Raw genomic sequence first — 20,419 nt, 5'->3', positions numbered from 1 at the left:
ACTTTATTAGAATTGGAGGATCGTATCTCACTTCCAAATGAAATAAGTTTAAATGAATTTAAACACACATTTTTTCAGCGAAAAATGTGTATATGTAATTTAATAGGCGTACAAGGAAGTCATGTGGTGTCCATATCAGACCTGTAATTGTTAAATAATGTACCTAAGAAAAATATGACCTTAATTAGGCAAAATCTCGAGATACTGAGGGTGACCTTGCTTTACAGCCTCACCCCCTTGACTTTTTAAGTTAAAAATTTAATGGCATCAATGCCCCATATATAGAAGTAATCTGAGCAAGTTTCAAAATCGGTCCAGTAGTTCTGAAGATATAAGGTAATTTAGAGGCAACACCGAATACACACACGTACATACGAACGTCCGGAAAATTTCTATCCGTTTTTTTGAGTTTATTAGGTGTCAAAACGTCAAGATCCGGTGAAAACCGCATATGCTCAAATTGGACCGATTACAATACTCCCCTTCTCTAGAGCTATAGCGCTATCTAGAGAGGAAAGTAAAAATTATGTTATTTAATAATCTAAATGCGCATTTAGTTCTTTAATTTAACTTTAAGTGGTTCTTTTATAAAGTGGATTGAAAATTTGTCATTATTTTTTTTTTTTATTTCAATTTTTAAGATGTAGTAACTGTGAAAAGAAATCAGTTAAAAATACATTTTTATATAAAATTAAAACGCATCTTTTCTATATTATTTTATTATGAAAAATGTTATTTGTATATTTTATAACGCCGAAAGGAAAATTTAAAAATTTTTTCTTGTAAGCAATTTTCAAGAACCGTAACTTCGATAAAACAATATAAAAAACACGGTTAATACGCGTTGAAGAAAATAGATATTTTTTTCATAAAAACATAATTTTTCTTAAAGTTCTAAAATTCTGGTTAAAATTTATATATTTTTCCTACGCTCTATTCCTGTTGAACATATAACACGGTATTTTGATATTGCGTGGGATATCTTCATATCATGTTGCGTTTGCTCTGAATTAGATGTTTTATAACAATAATAAAATTTTATTTTTATTCGGGCGGCAACCTTTACGCCCCCGCAACTCTCTGACTTTTACCCCCATCTATGATTGATCCAAGATGGTATGTAATAGATGTTTTTAAAACACTATCGTTACGGGATTTTCTCTGTGAATAATGTAATTTTAAATAAAAACCTTGTTTAAAAATCGTTAGATTAATTGTATAGTTCATATGAGCAAAAACAAATTCAGAATTATCATTTAAAGGCGTTTGATTTTCTCTCTTTAAATTAATCGTTTAAATTAAATATAATTTTACAATTAAAATAGTAACAGAGAATACTTACAAATTGAAATTGATGTAGGATCACATCAACTGTACGAGAAGTTTAATAATAAATAAATGAATATGTCTGAGTTTGAAATGTCGTAACTTTGTGAAACGAAATCAGTTAGGTTTTCATATAAAATTAAAGCGCATTCTTTTCTTTATTATGAAAAATGTTATTTATATATTTTATAAATGCGCAGAAAGGTACAATTTTCAAGAGCAGTAACTTCGATAAACAATAAAAAAATAGACGGTTCATACGCATTGAAAAAAACAGATATTTCCCTTCGGAAGTTTAACTCCTTTCGCCTATTATTCCAATTAAAGAAGGCCTTTAAAAATACTTTTTCCTCGTTCCCTGTATTACTATTGAGATAATTTCGGTAAATAATATATATTAACTAATTTTTATATCTTAACAGTAATTAAAATTGTACTAATTTATTTATAAGTGACATTAAATATTTAAAATAAGTGGGAAACTTATTTTAAACAACTATTAAAAATGATTTATTTAAAATAATTTATAGGAGTACACGTTTTGATCTGGATTATATATGTATATATGTAATCTAGATATATATTAATATATAGATTAATATTTTAATATGTTAGTTATAAAGTTCAACTAATGAACTTTTCCTTTACTTTTTAAAAAAATGCGTTTTTAGGTAGATTTCATAAGAAAGCTACCTATTATAATGAGTACCATGATTCGACTTCCGGAAAATTTCGACATTTCTTCGTGTTTCACACTCCCCAGACCCCAAAACCACCGTCAGCTCAAACGTTTATATATATATATATATATATTTTTTTTTTTTTTTTTTTTCATCACTTTCTTGTGGACACGACACAACTGCCGTAATTTTGCGCCTGATACATGCAAATTGATACATAAAAATAACTCGACACAAAATTTCGGTCAAGTTCGTTAATGGACAGAATCGGACCATAAGGGTGGAAATGGGGTGGCTTTTTCGAAAAAACAAAATATTGCTATAACTTTCTTATTAAGTAAAATATCAAATTCATTAAAGTTCCTACTATTCTTTGGACAAGGCCCTAAAATTTATCTATAAAGTTTTTTGATATCACCAACCATTAGCTCAGAGGGTGGAAAAGACGGGATTTCGAAGAAAAAATCATACCTCCCTTAATAGGCACAGTATCGAATCGGTTTAAAGTGGTCCTTAGTCGTCTAAATACCTAAAACTTTCGTCTGAAATAATTTTTGATGTGACCAACCTTTACGTCAAGAGATAACCAAAAGCAAAAAAAAAAGAAAAAACAGAAAAAACAAAATATTGCTATAACTTTCTTATTAAGTAAAATATCGAATTCATTAACGTTCCTACTATTCTTTGGATAAGGGCCTAAAATTTATTTATAAAGTTTTTTGATATACCCAACCACTGGCCCAAGGGGTGGAAAAAATGGGGTTTCGAAGAAAAAAAACCATACCTACCTTAATAGGCACAGTATCCAATCGGTTTAAGGTGGTCATCAGTCTTCTAAACATTACCTAAAACTTTTGTCTGAAACAATTCTTGATATGACCAACTCTTACGGCAAGGTATAACCAAAATGTTGCTGAAATTGTAAGATGGGCCTTGTCGTATGCTAAACATGTGAAACGTTTTTCACATGCAACATTTGTCGTATTGAGTAAATTTGAAGTTTTTCTTAACTTTAAGGTGGAAAATTTTTATCTCCTATTTAGCATCGGTGAAATCTATCTCCGCCTTCCGGCGTGCCGAAAGGGATTTTTTTATAATATAGAATAATTCCAAGTGGCACGGCAATCTCTCAGGAGATGATTCTGTAGCCAAAAATAATAATGTTGTAAGTAAATAATAATGTTTATGTAAACATAGATCAGAAAACGGCTCGTTAGCGAGTTTCGGCTCGAGAAACATTTAGGTCTGCTTTTTGCTCCCTCTGCGAAATTAAACTTGGGGTATAAATCGAGAGGTAAATTTAGTGTTTTTTTATGGTTTTTGATCTAAGAAATTCAATAAAAGTGGTCCCAGATGTTTAACTCACTTAGGTTTTAAGAAAAACGAGATAAAACACGAAAAAGTTTTTTTTCGGAAAGTACACATTAATAGGTTTAGAATAAAAAACCTTTGTTAATTTACCAGTAAACAAATAAAAAATCCTAGTTAACTTTGTAGAAAATTTAATTTCGAGAAACTTGATGCAAATAAAGTTTATTAAAATTAATCAAAAATTTGAAAAGTTCCATCTTTAACTAGATACATGCACAAACTGTATCGGAAAAGTGATTCAATTTTAAACAGAACAATTTCCCAAATACTAAAAATTATAAAAATAAATTTGAAAGACATCTTTCTAAAACATTAAAAATTGTATTTTTTTCATAGGTTGAAATGAAAGCTGGTTAACAATATATTGTTAATTTACGGTAAAGTAAATAAAACTAGATTGGCTGCTCTCGTGAGCACCGGAAAAATTATCCAGATCGAAGAGTACCGGATCGTAAAGCATTTGAGGCTTTGGAGAGGCAAGTTCGAGAAACAGGTATACTTAAACCGCAACGATTCGATGCTGATCGTGAACGTTTTTTGGGGAAAAATGAACGATGAAGAAGTATACTGAATCCGATACAATTATCTCCCACCTCAAGCACAAGAATTTTGTCACATCGCATTCATGTTTCGCAATCAAGTGTGTGGGGAAAGTAACGGGAGCAACAATTATACTCGTTCCGTACAACACGTGTACAAGAGTAATTACCACCTGATTTTGATAAACGGATGAAATTCTGTCGATGGTTAATTAGAAAATGTGAATATCATCCCGATTTCCTAAGTAATATTCTAATTACCTATGAATTCTATTTTACAAAAAATGGCATTGTAAATTATCGAAACACTCACACTTTGGCAAAAGAAAATCTCCAAAAGACTTTAATGATGCATAGGGGTTCCGTATTAACTACATAAGAATTGAGACGTCGTATAATAGATGCTGGAGCTACTATTAGGAATAATAATGATGCTATTAGATGTGCCTGGCTAGTATGAATTCACCGAGCTGACCTATGCATTGAACAGAATGGTGGCCACACTGAGTAACTGCTTTGAAAAAATGTTTGCAGCTTTATCAAAAAACCATTTAGATATTCAATAATATTATAAAAAAAATCAAAAAGTACGTGATTTTAATTTTTTTAAATCTTTGGTAATTTGGTAACTTTCTATTTCTTTTCATTTACATTAAGTTGTTCAAATATTGATTAAAATTGTTCAGTTTAAAATCGTATCACTTTTCCGATACAGTTTGTGTGTTTGTTTTTAATTAAAATTGAACTACTCAGATTTATGTTTAATTTTAATAGACGTTTATTTATATCTCATTTTCTCAGACTTAAATTTTCTACAAAGTTAACTAGAAACTTTGATTTGTTTATTGGTAAATTAACAAGTATTTTATTCCAAACCTAAAAAAAAGTGTATTTTCCGAAAAAACTTCTTCGTGTTTTACCCCTTGTTATAAACCTAAGTGAGACAGAGATCTGGGACCAATTTTATTGAATTTCTTAGATCAAAAGCCATACGTTTTAATTTCACAGAGGGAGCAGAAGCAGGGCTAAATGGTTCACGAACTAAAACTCGCTAACGAGCCGTTTTCTGACCTATGTTTATACGAATATTTTTTTCTTATTTTTTGCTATAGAATCTTCCGAGAGGTTTCCGTGCAATTTGGAATCACTCTATTTTTAAAATGGAGTGGAATCACTCAATTTGTTTTATTTGGAATCACTATTTTTTAACCTTTAACAAGTCAGAAATAAGTAATACTTTTATTCTCATTTAAATTTAAAATCTTATTTTATGGCCTTTTTAAATTTATTTCGTATAAACGAAGTTTACGGTATAAATTCAACTATCAGCGAATAAATATAGAGAAAAGTTTTTCTCTTCCCATCGAAACTTCGGTAAAATAAAACCGTATCACATGGCGCGATCATCATCTGGCCTTGAATTATTATATTATCAGATAGTAATCGATATAGTATTATCATATAGAAATTATTTGATGATAGTAATCATAAACCTGATAAATAATTCGCCTGTTAAAAATATTTAATGAAAAAACTTATTAAACCCGTTGTAATTTCAACATGAATCGTTTAATGTTCACTTACCTGTTGCATTTTCATCTTGTGTTGAATCTGATGAATCGATGCAGCAGAAAAATGTAGATAATAAATGTTTTAATGGAGCCTGACGTGGTCTTGGCGGAGCTTGGTGTGCCTGAGGTGCTGTGCCTTTTAAACAAGGGGGCCACCTGGCCCTAGGCATCACACTATGTTCATATTGCACATACTACAATCACTTTTACTATGTTATCACCATTAATCGGTTATCGAATTATATTATTACGTAAATATCTCAATTTTGGTAACATTATCCCTACAGCTTAGTTTAATTATTTAACATAATTACTTAGGAATAGATAAAAAAAAAATAACAAAACAACACTACTAACTGTTCTGTTTCACTTTCATATATGAACACACATTTCACGTAAGTATTGTATTTCAACACTATTTTTATTTTAATTAATGCAATTCTAATATCTCTATTTTATAGTTATTTTACACTAAACACATCAAAAAAGTAATAAATATAATTTCATAAACAAATAGCATCACATATAAAAAAACAGTTTTTTAGTTTAATTAAGATGTTAACTATTTGTTTCATTGTTAACAGTAATTTTAAAAAGTCAATTCAGTTAATTTCCTTTAATATTAATAAATTCAATTCTTCCGCAAAGGAATAGATATTTTGAAAAAGAAGAAATTTCCTAATTCTCTTTATATATCCTTTTCTATAGTTTTATTCACTCCACGATGATATTATTTTAAAATACACAAACATAGACATACGCGTCCCAAAGTACAGCAATTCAAAGTAACTCCTGAAAAAAAAAACGTAAAATTAAATTTTAGCAACAATTTTAAATGTATAATTAAATCATTTTAAAATAAATTTTAATTAGTTATAAAATATCTCTTAATTTTTCTATTTTTATACGCTTATTAACACATAATGCCTACCATTCTACTTTAATAGATAGCGTTTAAATTTTAATTAAATTTATCTTAATTAATACAATAAAATCAATAATTATATGTTATGCAACAACACCGGTTCCAAACTATTTTTGTAAATTTACTCCTACAATATTCAAGAATATTTTAATTAATCGAACTACACAAAAGTTGGTTAAACTCTAAATTACATAATTTTTATAAGCCGATGATTATTTTAATACTTTTAAATTATACTTTTTTATTGAATTTTAAACACTTTTTTTAACAATAACATTAAATAATCATTAGATTTTAGTGATGAAATGAAATATGTATGAACAAAACAATATGATGTAATATTGCGTGGAAAATTTTTGCACTTGACGTACAAAAAATAGCGGCAATTTTAAACATCCATTACGTGATAATAAATTCAATATGATTACATAAGAATAAAAACTTATGCTGTAGTTAATTGTTAAAAAAATCGGTTTAATTTTAGTTGGGTTTTTCAAACTAATTTTTTTAGATTAAGTTCACTTCGTGATTTGCGTAAAAACCATTCTCAAATTAAAAAAAAAAATTCTAAACAATTATTCAGGAAGCCCGCAATACTTCAGTTTTTAAGTAAACATTGATACAAACAAAAACACGCAATTATTGTAAGCAAAATTTCAATCGGTGGTATCCCTAGTGATCTTATTTGTTATTCTGAAGGGAAGCTTCAGTCAAAATTATAAAAAAAATATATATTTCCTAATAAATTGTTTCAAATGATATTCGCTTTAATTTATTAATTACTAGCTGACCCGGCAATGCTTCGCCATTGCTAGATTTGAGTATATATATAGATTAAATGAACACAAATGAAAGTTTGATAAAACATTAAAAAACTGAACATTACAGAACTTCACAAAATTTAATCTTTTCCTTTGCCTTTCTTCCCATCCTCCTTTTTTCGCATCTTCCTTTTTTCCCTTCTTCTCTTCTCTTCTTCTTCGCTTTTCCCCTTTTTCCATTTTTCCCAAAAATACTTATTTTCATGTAATTAATATATATTCTGAAATAAGTCAAATCGGACCATAACTGGTCCGATTTCCAAATATGGTCATTTTTCCAAATATCTCCACCTCAGCGCATCTAACAGATCCAATTTTTGCAGAGGTATTTCTTTCCGTGTAAGTAATACATATTCTCAATCTGAGCCCTTTATTTTTTTTCCTGTTTAGCCTCCGGTAATTACCATTTAGATAATACTTTAGAGGATGAATGAGGATGATATGTATGAGTGTAAATGAAATGTAGTTCTTGTACAGTCTCAGTTCGACCATTCCTGAGATGTGTGATTAATTGAAACCCAACCGCCAAAGAACACCTATATCCACGATCTAGTATATCAGTGTGGCCCAATCGGACCATAAACAAAATTTTTCGAAATATCTCGAACTTAGCGCCATCTAGCGGATCAAAATAAATTCAGAAACCTGCGCAGGGGTGCGCACAATAACTCACCAAAGTTTCATCGCAATCGGAAGAATGGTACAGGAACGCATACGGGACAAACAAACAAAATTAATTTATATTATACATTATATATTATATATATATAAGATTAATCATCTCCAAAACTCCTTTACTACAATCATTATATTGAAATCAAAAAAAATTTATGTGGACACCACATGACTTCCTTGTACGCCTATTAAATTGCATATACACATTTTTACTGCATATTCATTTTTTTTGTAATGAACAGTTACACAATTGCATTGTGGTGGACACCACGTTGCATTACATTTTTTTTATGGTGTCCGTATCAACATTTTATATTAGTTTAAATATTAATTTTGTTTCACGTCGTTAACTAGTTATGTGGTGTGAGAACGTGTCAGATACGTAACCATGGACACATCGGTTTGAATCCGACTTCATGTACTAATTTTTTTTTTTTAATTTAAATATATTGATTTATTAATAGTTATTAACCTCTGTAAAAATATTTGAATTAAAATGAAAAGTACATAAAATTTTATTTCACCAATAACGTTTGTTTTGTTTTTCATATTTTTTTTTTTTTTATTGTTATTATTGAATTCTTTTTTATTGTAAATTTATTTTACAATCAAAGGTTAATAGTTTAATAATAAATCAATACATTTAAATTTAAAAAAAGTTTTAAAAAAATATTTGTATATGAAGTCGGATTCGAACCGATGTGTCTTCTCTTTGTAAGATCCAAATATTTCATTAATTAAAATTTAATTTGGCTATAACTGTGGAACCAATGAAAATAAGTACCACATGATACATCGTTGAAAAGCTCTAAATGAAGGCTGATTACTGCAGTTAAGAAAGTCCAAAATCCAATTTTTTTTTTATTTTGGACTTTTTGGGCACTTTTGTGGTCCAGACGATTGCAATCAAAAGGGGATGTGCACAACTAGATGTTACAACAGTCCTAAATACAAAATTTCAACATTATATGGCTAATCGTTTGAGTTATGCGAGATACATACGTACAGACGTCACGCCGATGATAGTCAAGATGGATTCAGGGATAGCCAGAATGAGTATTTTCATTGAAATATGAAAACCTAAATTTTTCACGATCAAATACGTTCTTTACTTCATATAAGGAAGCAAAAATTGTCCCCAGCAAGGTGGTGTAAGGAACCCCTGTTAAAAATTTCAAAAAATTCTCTGCAAAGACATACACGATTCTGTTTTCTTTAATTTACTTTTATAACTTGAACGTTTTTGGTGAAGTGCATCTATCTTGAACGAGTAAATCCAGTAAAAATAAATATTTTGACAATAGGAAAATTCAATTTAATCTTGTGTCAATTACTTTATATTTTTAAGTAAATCTTCAGAAAGATCATCTCTAAAAACCGTTTTTCTTCAATGAGGCTTAATTATTTCAATATAAGAAATAGTAAGCTGAGATTTCAATTGTATATATTGCTAACTAGTTTAAATAAGTTGCATTATTCTAATTTGGTTAAAGCAAATTATATCGCTTTTTTGTATTACTCGTTAAAGTTTAAAGCGTAAACTCAAAGATGCACAGTAGTTTTACCCGAAATACCTGAAATATAGAGTTAGTATTGCGAAAAACAAAGTGAGGGGTATAGTGTATCGTAGAAGACAAGACGTCTAATATCAAGAAGGAAGTCTCCGATCTAACAATTCAACATAACCTGGGGTCAGCTAAGCTTTCTAAACTATGACGAGTAACAATACCGTACAAACAGTAGAGGATAGACTCAAATCGAAAAATTAAAATATATACAAAAAAAACCACTGAAACAAAAACAGTTTTGCTTTAATTTTCCTTTCTCTTAAAAAGCATGGTGCGCTGGTGTGTTTGCTGTATGTGCTCACAATTTTTATTTTCAATGAAACGCTACCATCTAACGGAAAAAATGAACTACAAACTGTATAATAAATTGTATGTGTACTATACACAGTACGTTGTTTACATTAGCATTTATTATACTTATTACGTTTTTACATTTCGTTAAAAAACTATTGTAGACATAAGTTTTTTAAATCTTACAAAAATAAATACATAAATAGCCATCATGCTTCTTGATACGAACGATCTATATGTATAATATATAAATGAATTAATCATTTTACTTCATTCATCACGGCAACAGATGAATGAAACAAATGAATATAATTAAGTAAAATTACTTCTTTTTTTTTCTTTAATGAATATCTGCAAAATACTTAATATTCTCACAAACAAACGCGTTGAGAGTTCAGAGGGTGGAACCCAGGGATATATTATATCTTTGCACATCTAAAAACATTTTTAATGAAACAAACAATTATTTACAAATAGATTTAATTACACAGACAGCACTTTTTACCAAAAATTACGTTAATCACCTACCTATAAAAATCGTCGAACAATAAAATTGTCAATTAAATTTTTGTTCATTCGAAAATAGTTTACCAGATTTTGAGAAATGAAATATTTAGATAAAATCCAGTTTTTTCTAAATTTCATTCTCAGGAACCAGGTAGTTATTTCTAACAGAATAATTCAAAAATTACTACGAAAAACTACGCTGAAAAATGTTATACGTTGTTTACAATTCGTTTAATAGCTTTACAATTTATTCAATAATTAAGTTATCTGGGGATATATTTGTACATTAAACCGTTCTCAAATTTCAATAAAAATATTAATAAAATAATCAATCAGATTGACCCAACAATTCTTCGAGTTTTTAAACCAACATCGATGCATACAAACATTCTGATTTATATAACATGAAGGTAATGTGTCGGAATGGCGCAGATAATTCGCGCTACTTTTCCCGAGAGGGAAGTAAATAATTCAAGGCCCGGCCGGACCAGTTATATTTTAACATTAAAAAATCCCCGGAAATTATTTTATGATTGGATTCTAATTAACAACAATTTTGGTTAGGCGATCCGTGAATGTAGCAAGTTACAATAGAAATGTTCATTAGAGAAACAAGGAATTCATTTGCCTGTAGACTCCGAATCAAGAAAACTCCTACTAACGGTCTAAAGACGTCCAAAATATGCAAAATCGATCAATTTTCAAATGAAAATACCTTAAATCGAATTTTTATTTATAACGACCAAAGCGGTCGTCTAGTCGATTAACAATAATAGTGGAACAAAAATCAGCCTTGTTTTTTAAACAAAATATAACTGTCGTGATACATATTGCAACTCGCGACCAAGTAATCTTTTACCACTGCACATTAACGACTTCATGAGTTTGGATATTAAAAACACACTCAACATAGTAATACATTTTAAGTACACTCTACATACGAATAATATTATGATACCAATAAATATTATATTCAATAAATATAATGAATATTTACAATATTTATTATATATAAATATATAATAAATAATATATTTAGAAATAAATACAAATACATCCAAGAAATTAATCTATATTTAGCAATCGACCATCTCATAAGTCAGGAGACTAAAAATCTACCTTCTCATCTCCAGTACAGAGAGAAAATTAACAAGTAATTTTTGTAAAATATTTTTTAAAAATATCTTCGGGATTATATTTTCATAGTTTAAAGTAATTAGTTAAATAAAAACTAGTTAAATTATCAAAATTATTCTTGCTTTTTTGAAAGTACAATTATAACAAGGCGATCTCCTTTGAATTACTCGTTTTCTAACTATTTAGAAATCTAACCAACCCGTAATTTCAAATAAATTTCTAATAGAATAAAAAATTATGTTGACTGAATAAAAATTTATAAATTTTAATATATTTAGTTTCTTAAAAAGAGGTTTGCATTGCTCCGACTAGAAGCGTCAAAGATAACATGAGAAAACCTGTCTTGAAAGAATTTTTCATTTCGATTTCAAATACATTTATAGATTCAACCCTAATTTATCTTTCCAGTCGAAAGCAAATTCATTCTATCCAATAAATAAAATACTATTTTTAATTATAGTGAACACATTTATTTTGTTTAACATGAACTGTAGCACGAACAGTAGAAGATCCATGTATTATAATAGGGCGATAATACATTAAAAATATAAACACTTTTGATTTTTAAAATTCAATATCGTCTAATATCAAAACATGCCAATTTATACAGAACATTACCGGTCAGATCTCTTGCGAAATAAATTAAGTAAGAGGTTTTAGTAGCAGCTACAAATCATAATTCGAAAAATAATATTTATGAGAGCAAAAAAATTAAAACCGTAATATATTAGAATTTTATTCGTTGATACAATTCAAGTAAAACAGTATTGTGAACTATGTGTACAAATTTATACTGTGCGTTAAATAAACAGCGGTGTTGTTTAAATTAAAATATCTGATAAAAGAAGATAATAAAACAAAGGAAAGGTTAGAACAACCCGTCCATTTCTACCGAACAGCAAGATTGTATTAACCTTGTAACACGAAAGGGGAGTACCACGTAACGTAATATATGTTATTGAAAATTACATAAAAGAATACGTAATCAACAACATTGTTTTGTTTTGTTTTACCAAATATAAAACAAAACACTCTTCTTAAAAATCGTACATACATACGAACAGTTTAGGGTATACTAAAACTAAACGGATGATTAAAGTACGTAAAAATACTTTGTATCTCTTTATCGATGTAAATGAATTTAACCCGAAGCAATAGAAACGAATATACGTAAATTTGTCCTGATTACTTTTGATTACTTTTTTTGAGAACGTATCGATTGATTGCGAAGCAAAAGAAATAATTTATACGACAATAAATCACTTCGAGTTAGTTTTTTTTTAGGTTGCGAATAATAAGTATATTACGTCATTGTAAAGAAGGAAATCCATACCCCTCTCTACAAACAGTTAACTATGTCCGTCACGGTTGACAGTCACAGGAGAAAAATCTACAATGATTGCCGACGTTTAACGACGTATCTCATAACGATTACACCGCAATCAGTGATGAATATATTTCCCCTTCTATAACATACAAACAAGTAGGATCCCTCGCCAGTCTCAACTTAAATGTCTTTATATAAGACGATCCTAGCTCTAGCTATGTATTACTATAGTGGTACGTCAGCGGGCTGAGCAGAAAAGGATTAAACTAGATTTCTACTCAAGAAATTACTGATAAAATCCAGTATATTTCCCGACTAAAATTCTAAAAAAAAAAAACAATTTTTATTTAATTTGTAACAAATAAATGCCTTAACTTTGGTTTAAAAACAACTTAAGAAACTTTTTTAAGAATTTATACATTAGACAATCTAAGTATCCAAACCAATATATCTTTAAAATTCTGCGCCATTTAAAAATGTAATCTAATCATATTTTATTACAGATACACGATTCCATACAATTTCAGCGTTAACAAAACAGAGTATCAAATCTTATACTAAAGTTAGAGCTGTACATAAAATCTTTCTCATAAATTTATATGCTTCTAGCTATCAGTATCCTCTTAGTATATTGCATCTTTTTACTCGTCATCGTTTCCAGCTAACTGTATCTATCACATTCACTTTTCTTTTTACTTGCTCACCTTCTACGTAAATTATTTCGTTCAGAAAACTTCTTAACGTAACAACTACAACTCAGTATTAAAGAAAAAAAAACCCAATGAAATGATTACTGAAGTGTTCAGAAATTAATTAGCTCATTATAATGATAATTCTTTATTAAGGATTTATCTTTGTACTGGTTAGAAATTATCTTGCTTTTGGTATGTAAAAAAAATTATTTTTTTCTTAAAATTAATTAATATGTAATATTTTAATGAATATTTTCTTTATTAGGAATAGAATGGTAAATATTTTGGTGATGAAACTACTCTCTCTCTCTCTCTCTCTCTCTCTCTCTCTCTTTTTCCTGTTTAGCCTCCGGTAACTACCGTTCAGGTAATACTTCAGAGGATGATATGTATGAGTGTAAATGAAGTGTAGTCTTGTACATTCTCAGTTCGACCATTCCTGAGATGTGTGGTTAATTGAAATCCAACCACCAAAGAACACCGGTATCCTCGATCTAGTATTCAAATCCGTGTAAAAATAACTGGCTTTATTATGACTTGAACGCTGGAACTCTCGACTTCCACATCAGCTGATTTGGGAAGACGCGTTCACCACTAGACCAACCCGGTGGGTTGGTGATGAAACTACTGATGGTGACCAAACACACTAAGTCTGAAGCTACTTTTAAATATATATATATATATATATATATATAATATATTTATATATTAGTATGTGGATACATTTTTTTCGGGGATACGTTTACATAGTTAAAGTAATTAGTTAAATAAAAACTAAAATATATCAAAATTATTCTTGCTTTTTGAAAGTACGATTGTAACACGTTGATCTCCTTTGAATTACTCGCGTTAGAAAAAGTGAGTAGTTTTGTCAGAGACGATATCTGGCAAATGTCGATATTCTCCGGTGAATTTATACATATACCAAATACGTCGGTGAAAAATCGAAATATTTGCTTATTCGAACTTTCGCCGGTATATGTCGACAAACACAGATAAGCTCTGGTGGAAATCGAAAAAAATAACTGGAAATTAAAAAAAAAAATCATACGATACCAATCTGTAAGGTAAATAGATTACGAGAAACCCTCGTAAAAAAAAGTTTAAATTTAATTTAAGCCAAACAACCTACGCTGGCTGAAAGTTGAATAAAAATATTTTTATTTGTATTAGTCACACCAAAACTAGTCAAAATAGATTCAGGGATGGTGAAAATGGATATTTCCGTTGAATTCTAAAAACCGACATTTTTCGCAATCATAATACTTCCTTTACATCGTACAAGGAAATAAAAAAATTGAACAAAGGGTAAACCATCTGACCACATTACTTCCTTGTACGAAATAAAGGAAGTATTGTGATAGCGAAATTTTCAATTTTCATATTTCAATGAAAATATCCATTTTGACTAATTTCCGCGTGACGTCTGTACGTATATATGTATCTCGCATAACTCAAAAACAATTAGCCGTAGGATGTTAAAATTTTGTATTTAGGACTGTTGTAACATCTAGTTGTGCACCTCCCCCTTTTTATTGGTCGACTTAACCAAAAGTGTCCAAAAAAGCCCAAAATCCAAAAAAAATTTGGATTTTGAACTTTTTTTTAACTGCAGTAATAATCCCTCATTGAGAGTTTTTCAACGATATAAGTAGTACTTATTTTCATTGGTTCCAGAGTTACAGCGAAATAAAATTTTAATTAATGAAATATCTTACGAGAAGACACATCGGTTCGAATCAGACTTCCTTTTTTTTAATTTAAATATATTGATTTATTAATAATTATTAACCTCTCACTGTAAAAAAAATGTACGATGAATAATAATTCAGTAATAACAAAAAAAAAAATTGAAAAATATCAGAAATTTTAAATGAAATAAAATTTTATGTACTTTTCATTTTAAAAAAAAAAATGTGTAAATGTAAATTAATAGACCTACAAGGAAATCATGTGTTGTCCACATCAGATTTTTTGTATCGTTATCATTCATCCACGCAGTTAAAATATTTTATATTCCTGATTGGCCCTTTCAATTTATAAAATGCTGAAAATTTGATTAAATTTTTTTTATAAATGCGGTGAATTTTATTAATCGCCTCCGATTTTGGAAAATAACAAATAATTTGTATATTTAACGTTAATTAGATGAGAATGAGAGCGAAGCAACGTGGATTATGTTTGGCTTAAATTTAAACTTCTTTTTTTACGAGGGTTTCTCGTTATCTATTTACCATACAAATTGGTACTGGGTCGACATATACCGGCGAAGGTCCGAATGTATAATAATATAAGCAAATATTTCGGTCTTTCACCGACGTATTTGGTATGTGTCGACATTCACCGGGGAATATTGACATTCTCTAATTTCGGTTTTTCACAGTAACATATATATATATATACATCAAATATGAATTTCAATTAAGTAAAGCAAAAACTAAAATTGCATGCAACCGAAAAGCTTTCCGTGGTATAAACAAAGTATAAATGTAGTGACTTTGTTCGGTGTCATGAAAAACCCCATAGGTTGAAGAGTCGATTATTTGACCTGGTTTTTTTATTATAAATTAAATCCTTGTTACTCCACTGACCTCAATTTGATTTTTTTTAAAACTATACTCGTAGTTCATAAACGGATTATCCTACACTATTCACTAATTCTATATTATTAAAACTAATTGTTACACCGAAGCACAAGACTACATTCTAGCATTTCCATATATTCTGCTTTGTTTATTCGTCGCTTATTTCATCAGCAAATGGCCTTATATTGTAAATTATTAAATTCTATAAAAGAGGTAATTTTATGGGACCATTCTGGACATTTATTCATCTTTTAATAGAGACCGAGGAATAAAAACTTTTCAAATCTACACTATTATAAGAAAATATGTAAAAAAACAGTCCCATGTTATAAAAAAATTTATTTTATCCTTGTCACTTAGATAATTATAATATACACCACTTTGGATAACCCAATTTTACTACGCACAAAAAAGAAGTGAATTAAAAACTGTTTGTATTATAATAAAACGTAAATGTAACGTGCACATTTTCCAGAACATTGAATAAAAATAATTTTTTGAAGTGAATTTAAGACGTAAAAAAGTTTCCTCCCATATTGTTACAAACTTAAATTGGTTATAGCCAATATTAAAGATCAAAGAATAAAAAGAAATAAATTGATATGAATTATGTAGAAATTATTTCAAGGTTTCTTTAGCCTTAACGTAAAGAAATTTGATATATTTTTTTTGACTGATATGCTTCAAATGAATACTATGTGATATAACACAAATATATTACAAAAAAATACTGATAGATGAAAGAATTCCTATTAAACTGATAGACATTGATATTCCTTAAAAGATGTTTTAATAAAACAAAGAAATACAGATTAGAAAATAAATCTATTCTGAAATAACTCAAAGATATCTGAGACGTTATTTAAATATTAAACAATATATTAGTACAACATATGATAAGTCAAGAACGAGAATATATAAGGAACTTATTCTTGTTTTCTTTACAATTCATAGAAGAATGACAAATGATAAAATGAGGTTGACTAAGACAAGGTGAGGTCAGGGTTATAAGAAACCACCCTTTTCCAAGGTTATTTACACGAATAATAAAATAATCTCGCTTTAATTACTGAAATATAAATTTAAATAAACGAGAAAATAAAGGAAAAAAGTTGGAGAATAGATAATAAAAACGAAAGGAATCTCGTGTATTTATTCCTATATAAATTATCCAAATGAAAAAAGCCGATAAATAATTAATTATAAGCCTAATTTTTACTTAGATTTATAGTTATAACTACTATCTTAAACAGAGATATTACCGATAAAGAAAGAAAAAACATGAAAAATCTATTTTTGTAAAAAATGACAATTTTACAATATATCGTAATAATTCCGGGTCAAGAATAAAAATAATCGTATTCTATAAAAAAAGTCACCATAGTCGAGGTATATTAAAATTTTATCAATCGTTACTTATTAATCTATTTTTATTGATTACTCTAAATTTAACCTTTCTTAAAAAAAAATCCAAAACTTAATTTAAAAGAAGCAACAGCTATTATTAACCACACACCCATATACTTAGGCTTATAATAATATACAATAAACAAATATAAAAAGTTAAACAGAATAATTTTTTTTATATATGGTTGCATCAACAAAAGTCATTAGCGATTTATCATTGTAATGTAATTGTACCGGTAAACGTGTACTCTTGAAAAAATAAAGATATCTGGTTAATTGAAACCCAACTACCAAAGAACACCGATATCAAATCCGAATGAAAGCAATTATATTTATTACGATTTGAACCTGAGAAACTCTCGACTTTGAAATCAGCTGATTTACGACGACCAGTTTACCACTAGACCGAATTAAAAATAATTTTAATTCGCAGCACCTTTTTTTTTTTTTTTTGTCTTCAGTCATTTGACTGGTTTGATGCAGCTCTCCAAGATTCCCTATCTAGTGCTAGTCGTTTCATTTCAGTATACCCTCTACATCCTACATCCCTAACAATTTGTTTTACATATTCCAAACGTGGCCTGCCTACACAATTTTTCCCTTCTACCTGTCCTTCCAAAATTAAAGCGACTATTCCAGGATGCCTTAGTATGTGGCCTATAAGTCTGTCTCTTCTTTTAACTATATTTTTCCAAATGCTTCTTTCTTCATCTATTTGCCGCAATACCTCCTCATTTGTCACTTTATCCACCCATCTGATTTTTAACATTCTCCTATAGCACCACATTTCAAAAGCTTCTAATCTTTTCTTCTCAGATACTCCGATTGTCCAAGTTTCACTTCCATATAAAGCGACACTCCAAACATACACTTTCAAAAATCTTTTCCTGACATTTAAATTAATTTTTGATGTAAACTACTTATATTTCTTACTGAAGGCTCGTTTAGCTTGTGCTATTCGGCATTTTATATCGCTCCTGCTTCGTCCATCTTTAGTAATTCTACTTCCCAAATAACAAAATTCTTCTACCGCCATAATCTTTTCTCCTCCTATTTTCACATTCAGTGGTCCATCTTTGTTATTTCTACTACATTTCATTACTTTTGTTTTGTTCTTGTTTATTTTCATGCGATAGTTCTTGCGTAGGACTTCATCTATGCCGTTCATTGTTTCTTCTAAATCCTTTTTATTCTCGGCTAGAATTACTATATCATCAGCAAATCGTAGCATCTTTATCTTTTCACCTTGTACTGTTACTCCGAATCTAAATTGTTCTTTAACATCATTAACTGCTAGTTCCATGTAAAGATTAAAAAGTAACGGAGATAGAGAACATCCTTGTCGGACTCCCTTTCTTATTATGGCTTCTTTCTTATGTTCTTCAATTGCTACTGTTGCTTTTTGGTTCCTGTACATGTTAGCAATTGTTCTTCTATCTCTGTATTTGAACCCTAATTTTTTTAAAATGCTGAACATTTTATTCCAGTCTACGTTATCGAATGCCTTTTCTAGGTCTATAAACGCCACGTATGTTGGTTTGTTTTTCTTTAATCTTCCTTCTACTATTAATCTGAGGCCTAAAATTGCTTCCCTTGTCCCTATACTTTTCCTGAAACCAAATTGGTCTTCTCCTAACACTTCCTCCACTCTCCTCTCAATTCTTCTGTATAGAATTCTAGTTAAGATTTTTGATGCATGACTAGTTAAACTAATTGTTCTGTATTCTTCACATTTATCTGCCCCTGATTTCTTTGGTATCATTACTATAACACTTTTTTTGAAGTCTGACGGAAATTCCCCTTTTTCATAAATATTACACACCAGTTTGTATAATCTATCAATCGCCTCCTCCCCTGCACTGCGCAGTAATTCTACAGGTATTCCGTCTATTCCAGGAGCCTGCAGCACCTAAGCATAATATTATTTTACATATCAGTCTATAACAGGGGTTTTCAAGGTTTGTGGCACGTAGTCATTTGAAATTGCAAAAAACAGTGGCGGGTGCAATCGGATTAAATAAGAAAAAAAAGTATTAGTTCTTTAATATAACATACATTTTGTAACATACGCGTATATTTACTTAACAATCGAATTAGTGCGATCTTTGACACTGCATTTCATTTGCTAACTTCGCATAGTTGGGAGTGTAAAATGGTAATCCTAATTGTAGGTAGTCATTAGTAAGCTGAGATAATATTCATGGTGAAAAATAAAGATTCGCACAAAAATGCGCAAACAAAACAGCATTTGATTTTGTAGGCTCCTTTTTTTCAAAAGATTATACTTTTTATGGTCAATTAAATTCCAAAAATTTTTATCCGTATCGTGAGATTTTATATTATGTATCATGTTTTATATTATATATTATATTTTGTATTATGTCATTTTGAAAATCTAAAATCTCTTCTTCAATTTTCTATGTTTCTTCTTGAAGAAACATCGAAAATTAAGTTTTTTAATTTCTGCTGTAGATTTAGCAGTTTCAGTAATGTCTACTTGTGCAGTAAAACGATTTACAAAAAATAAAGCCACGGATTTGATAATATTAAATTGCTGAAATATACTTTCAAACTGTTCTAAAAGTGTTTTAAAATGAGTGATAAATAATTTTAGATCAAAATTATTTTCACCGACCATTTTGTCATCCTTGGAAAGTGTACAAGAGAATTTTTCGACAAATTATTTATCAAAAAACTGTATTTTGGCTTTGAATGCTTTTATAGAGCTAATCGTTTCAGCTAAATGTTAATTTTTTTTCCTAGAGATCCATGTTTAAACTGTTCAATTTTTCACATATTTCGGTTAAAAAAACCAAGTCCATCAACCGTTTTAGGTTATCGAATTGTGGAAACGTTTGATTTTTTTTTTTAAATAGGGAATTTCTTTTAAAGATCAAAAATGTTAAATTTTGCTTCTTGACGTATTCTCATGTGCCGAAGATAATAAAATATTAATTTATTTATATTACCTTTTTTTACTAGTAATATGTACAAAAG

At 29.0% G+C, this 20,419-nt stretch overlaps 1 protein-coding gene across 2 annotated transcripts in view; it reads right to left on the bottom strand.

Annotated features, from left to right (window-relative positions):
- Positions 1–20,419, bottom strand: part of LOC142327885 (uncharacterized) — a 128,234-nt gene that overhangs the window by 67,319 nt on the left and 40,496 nt on the right. For both annotated transcript variants that reach the window (XM_075371243.1, XM_075371244.1), the window contains one exon: positions 5,501–6,279. In XM_075371243.1, the coding sequence (XP_075227358.1) occupies positions 5,501–5,657 (157 nt within the window). In that variant the 5' untranslated portion in view covers positions 5,658–6,279. The remainder of the gene's footprint in view (positions 1–5,500; positions 6,280–20,419) is intronic.

The sequence above is a fragment of the Lycorma delicatula genome, chromosome 7 (genome assembly GCF_047948215.1).
Source record: "Lycorma delicatula isolate Av1 chromosome 7, ASM4794821v1, whole genome shotgun sequence".
Lineage (NCBI taxonomy): Eukaryota > Metazoa > Arthropoda > Insecta > Hemiptera > Fulgoridae > Lycorma > Lycorma delicatula.
The sequence above is the reverse complement of the archived record's forward strand: the minus strand, read 5'-3'. Positions and strand labels throughout refer to the sequence as shown.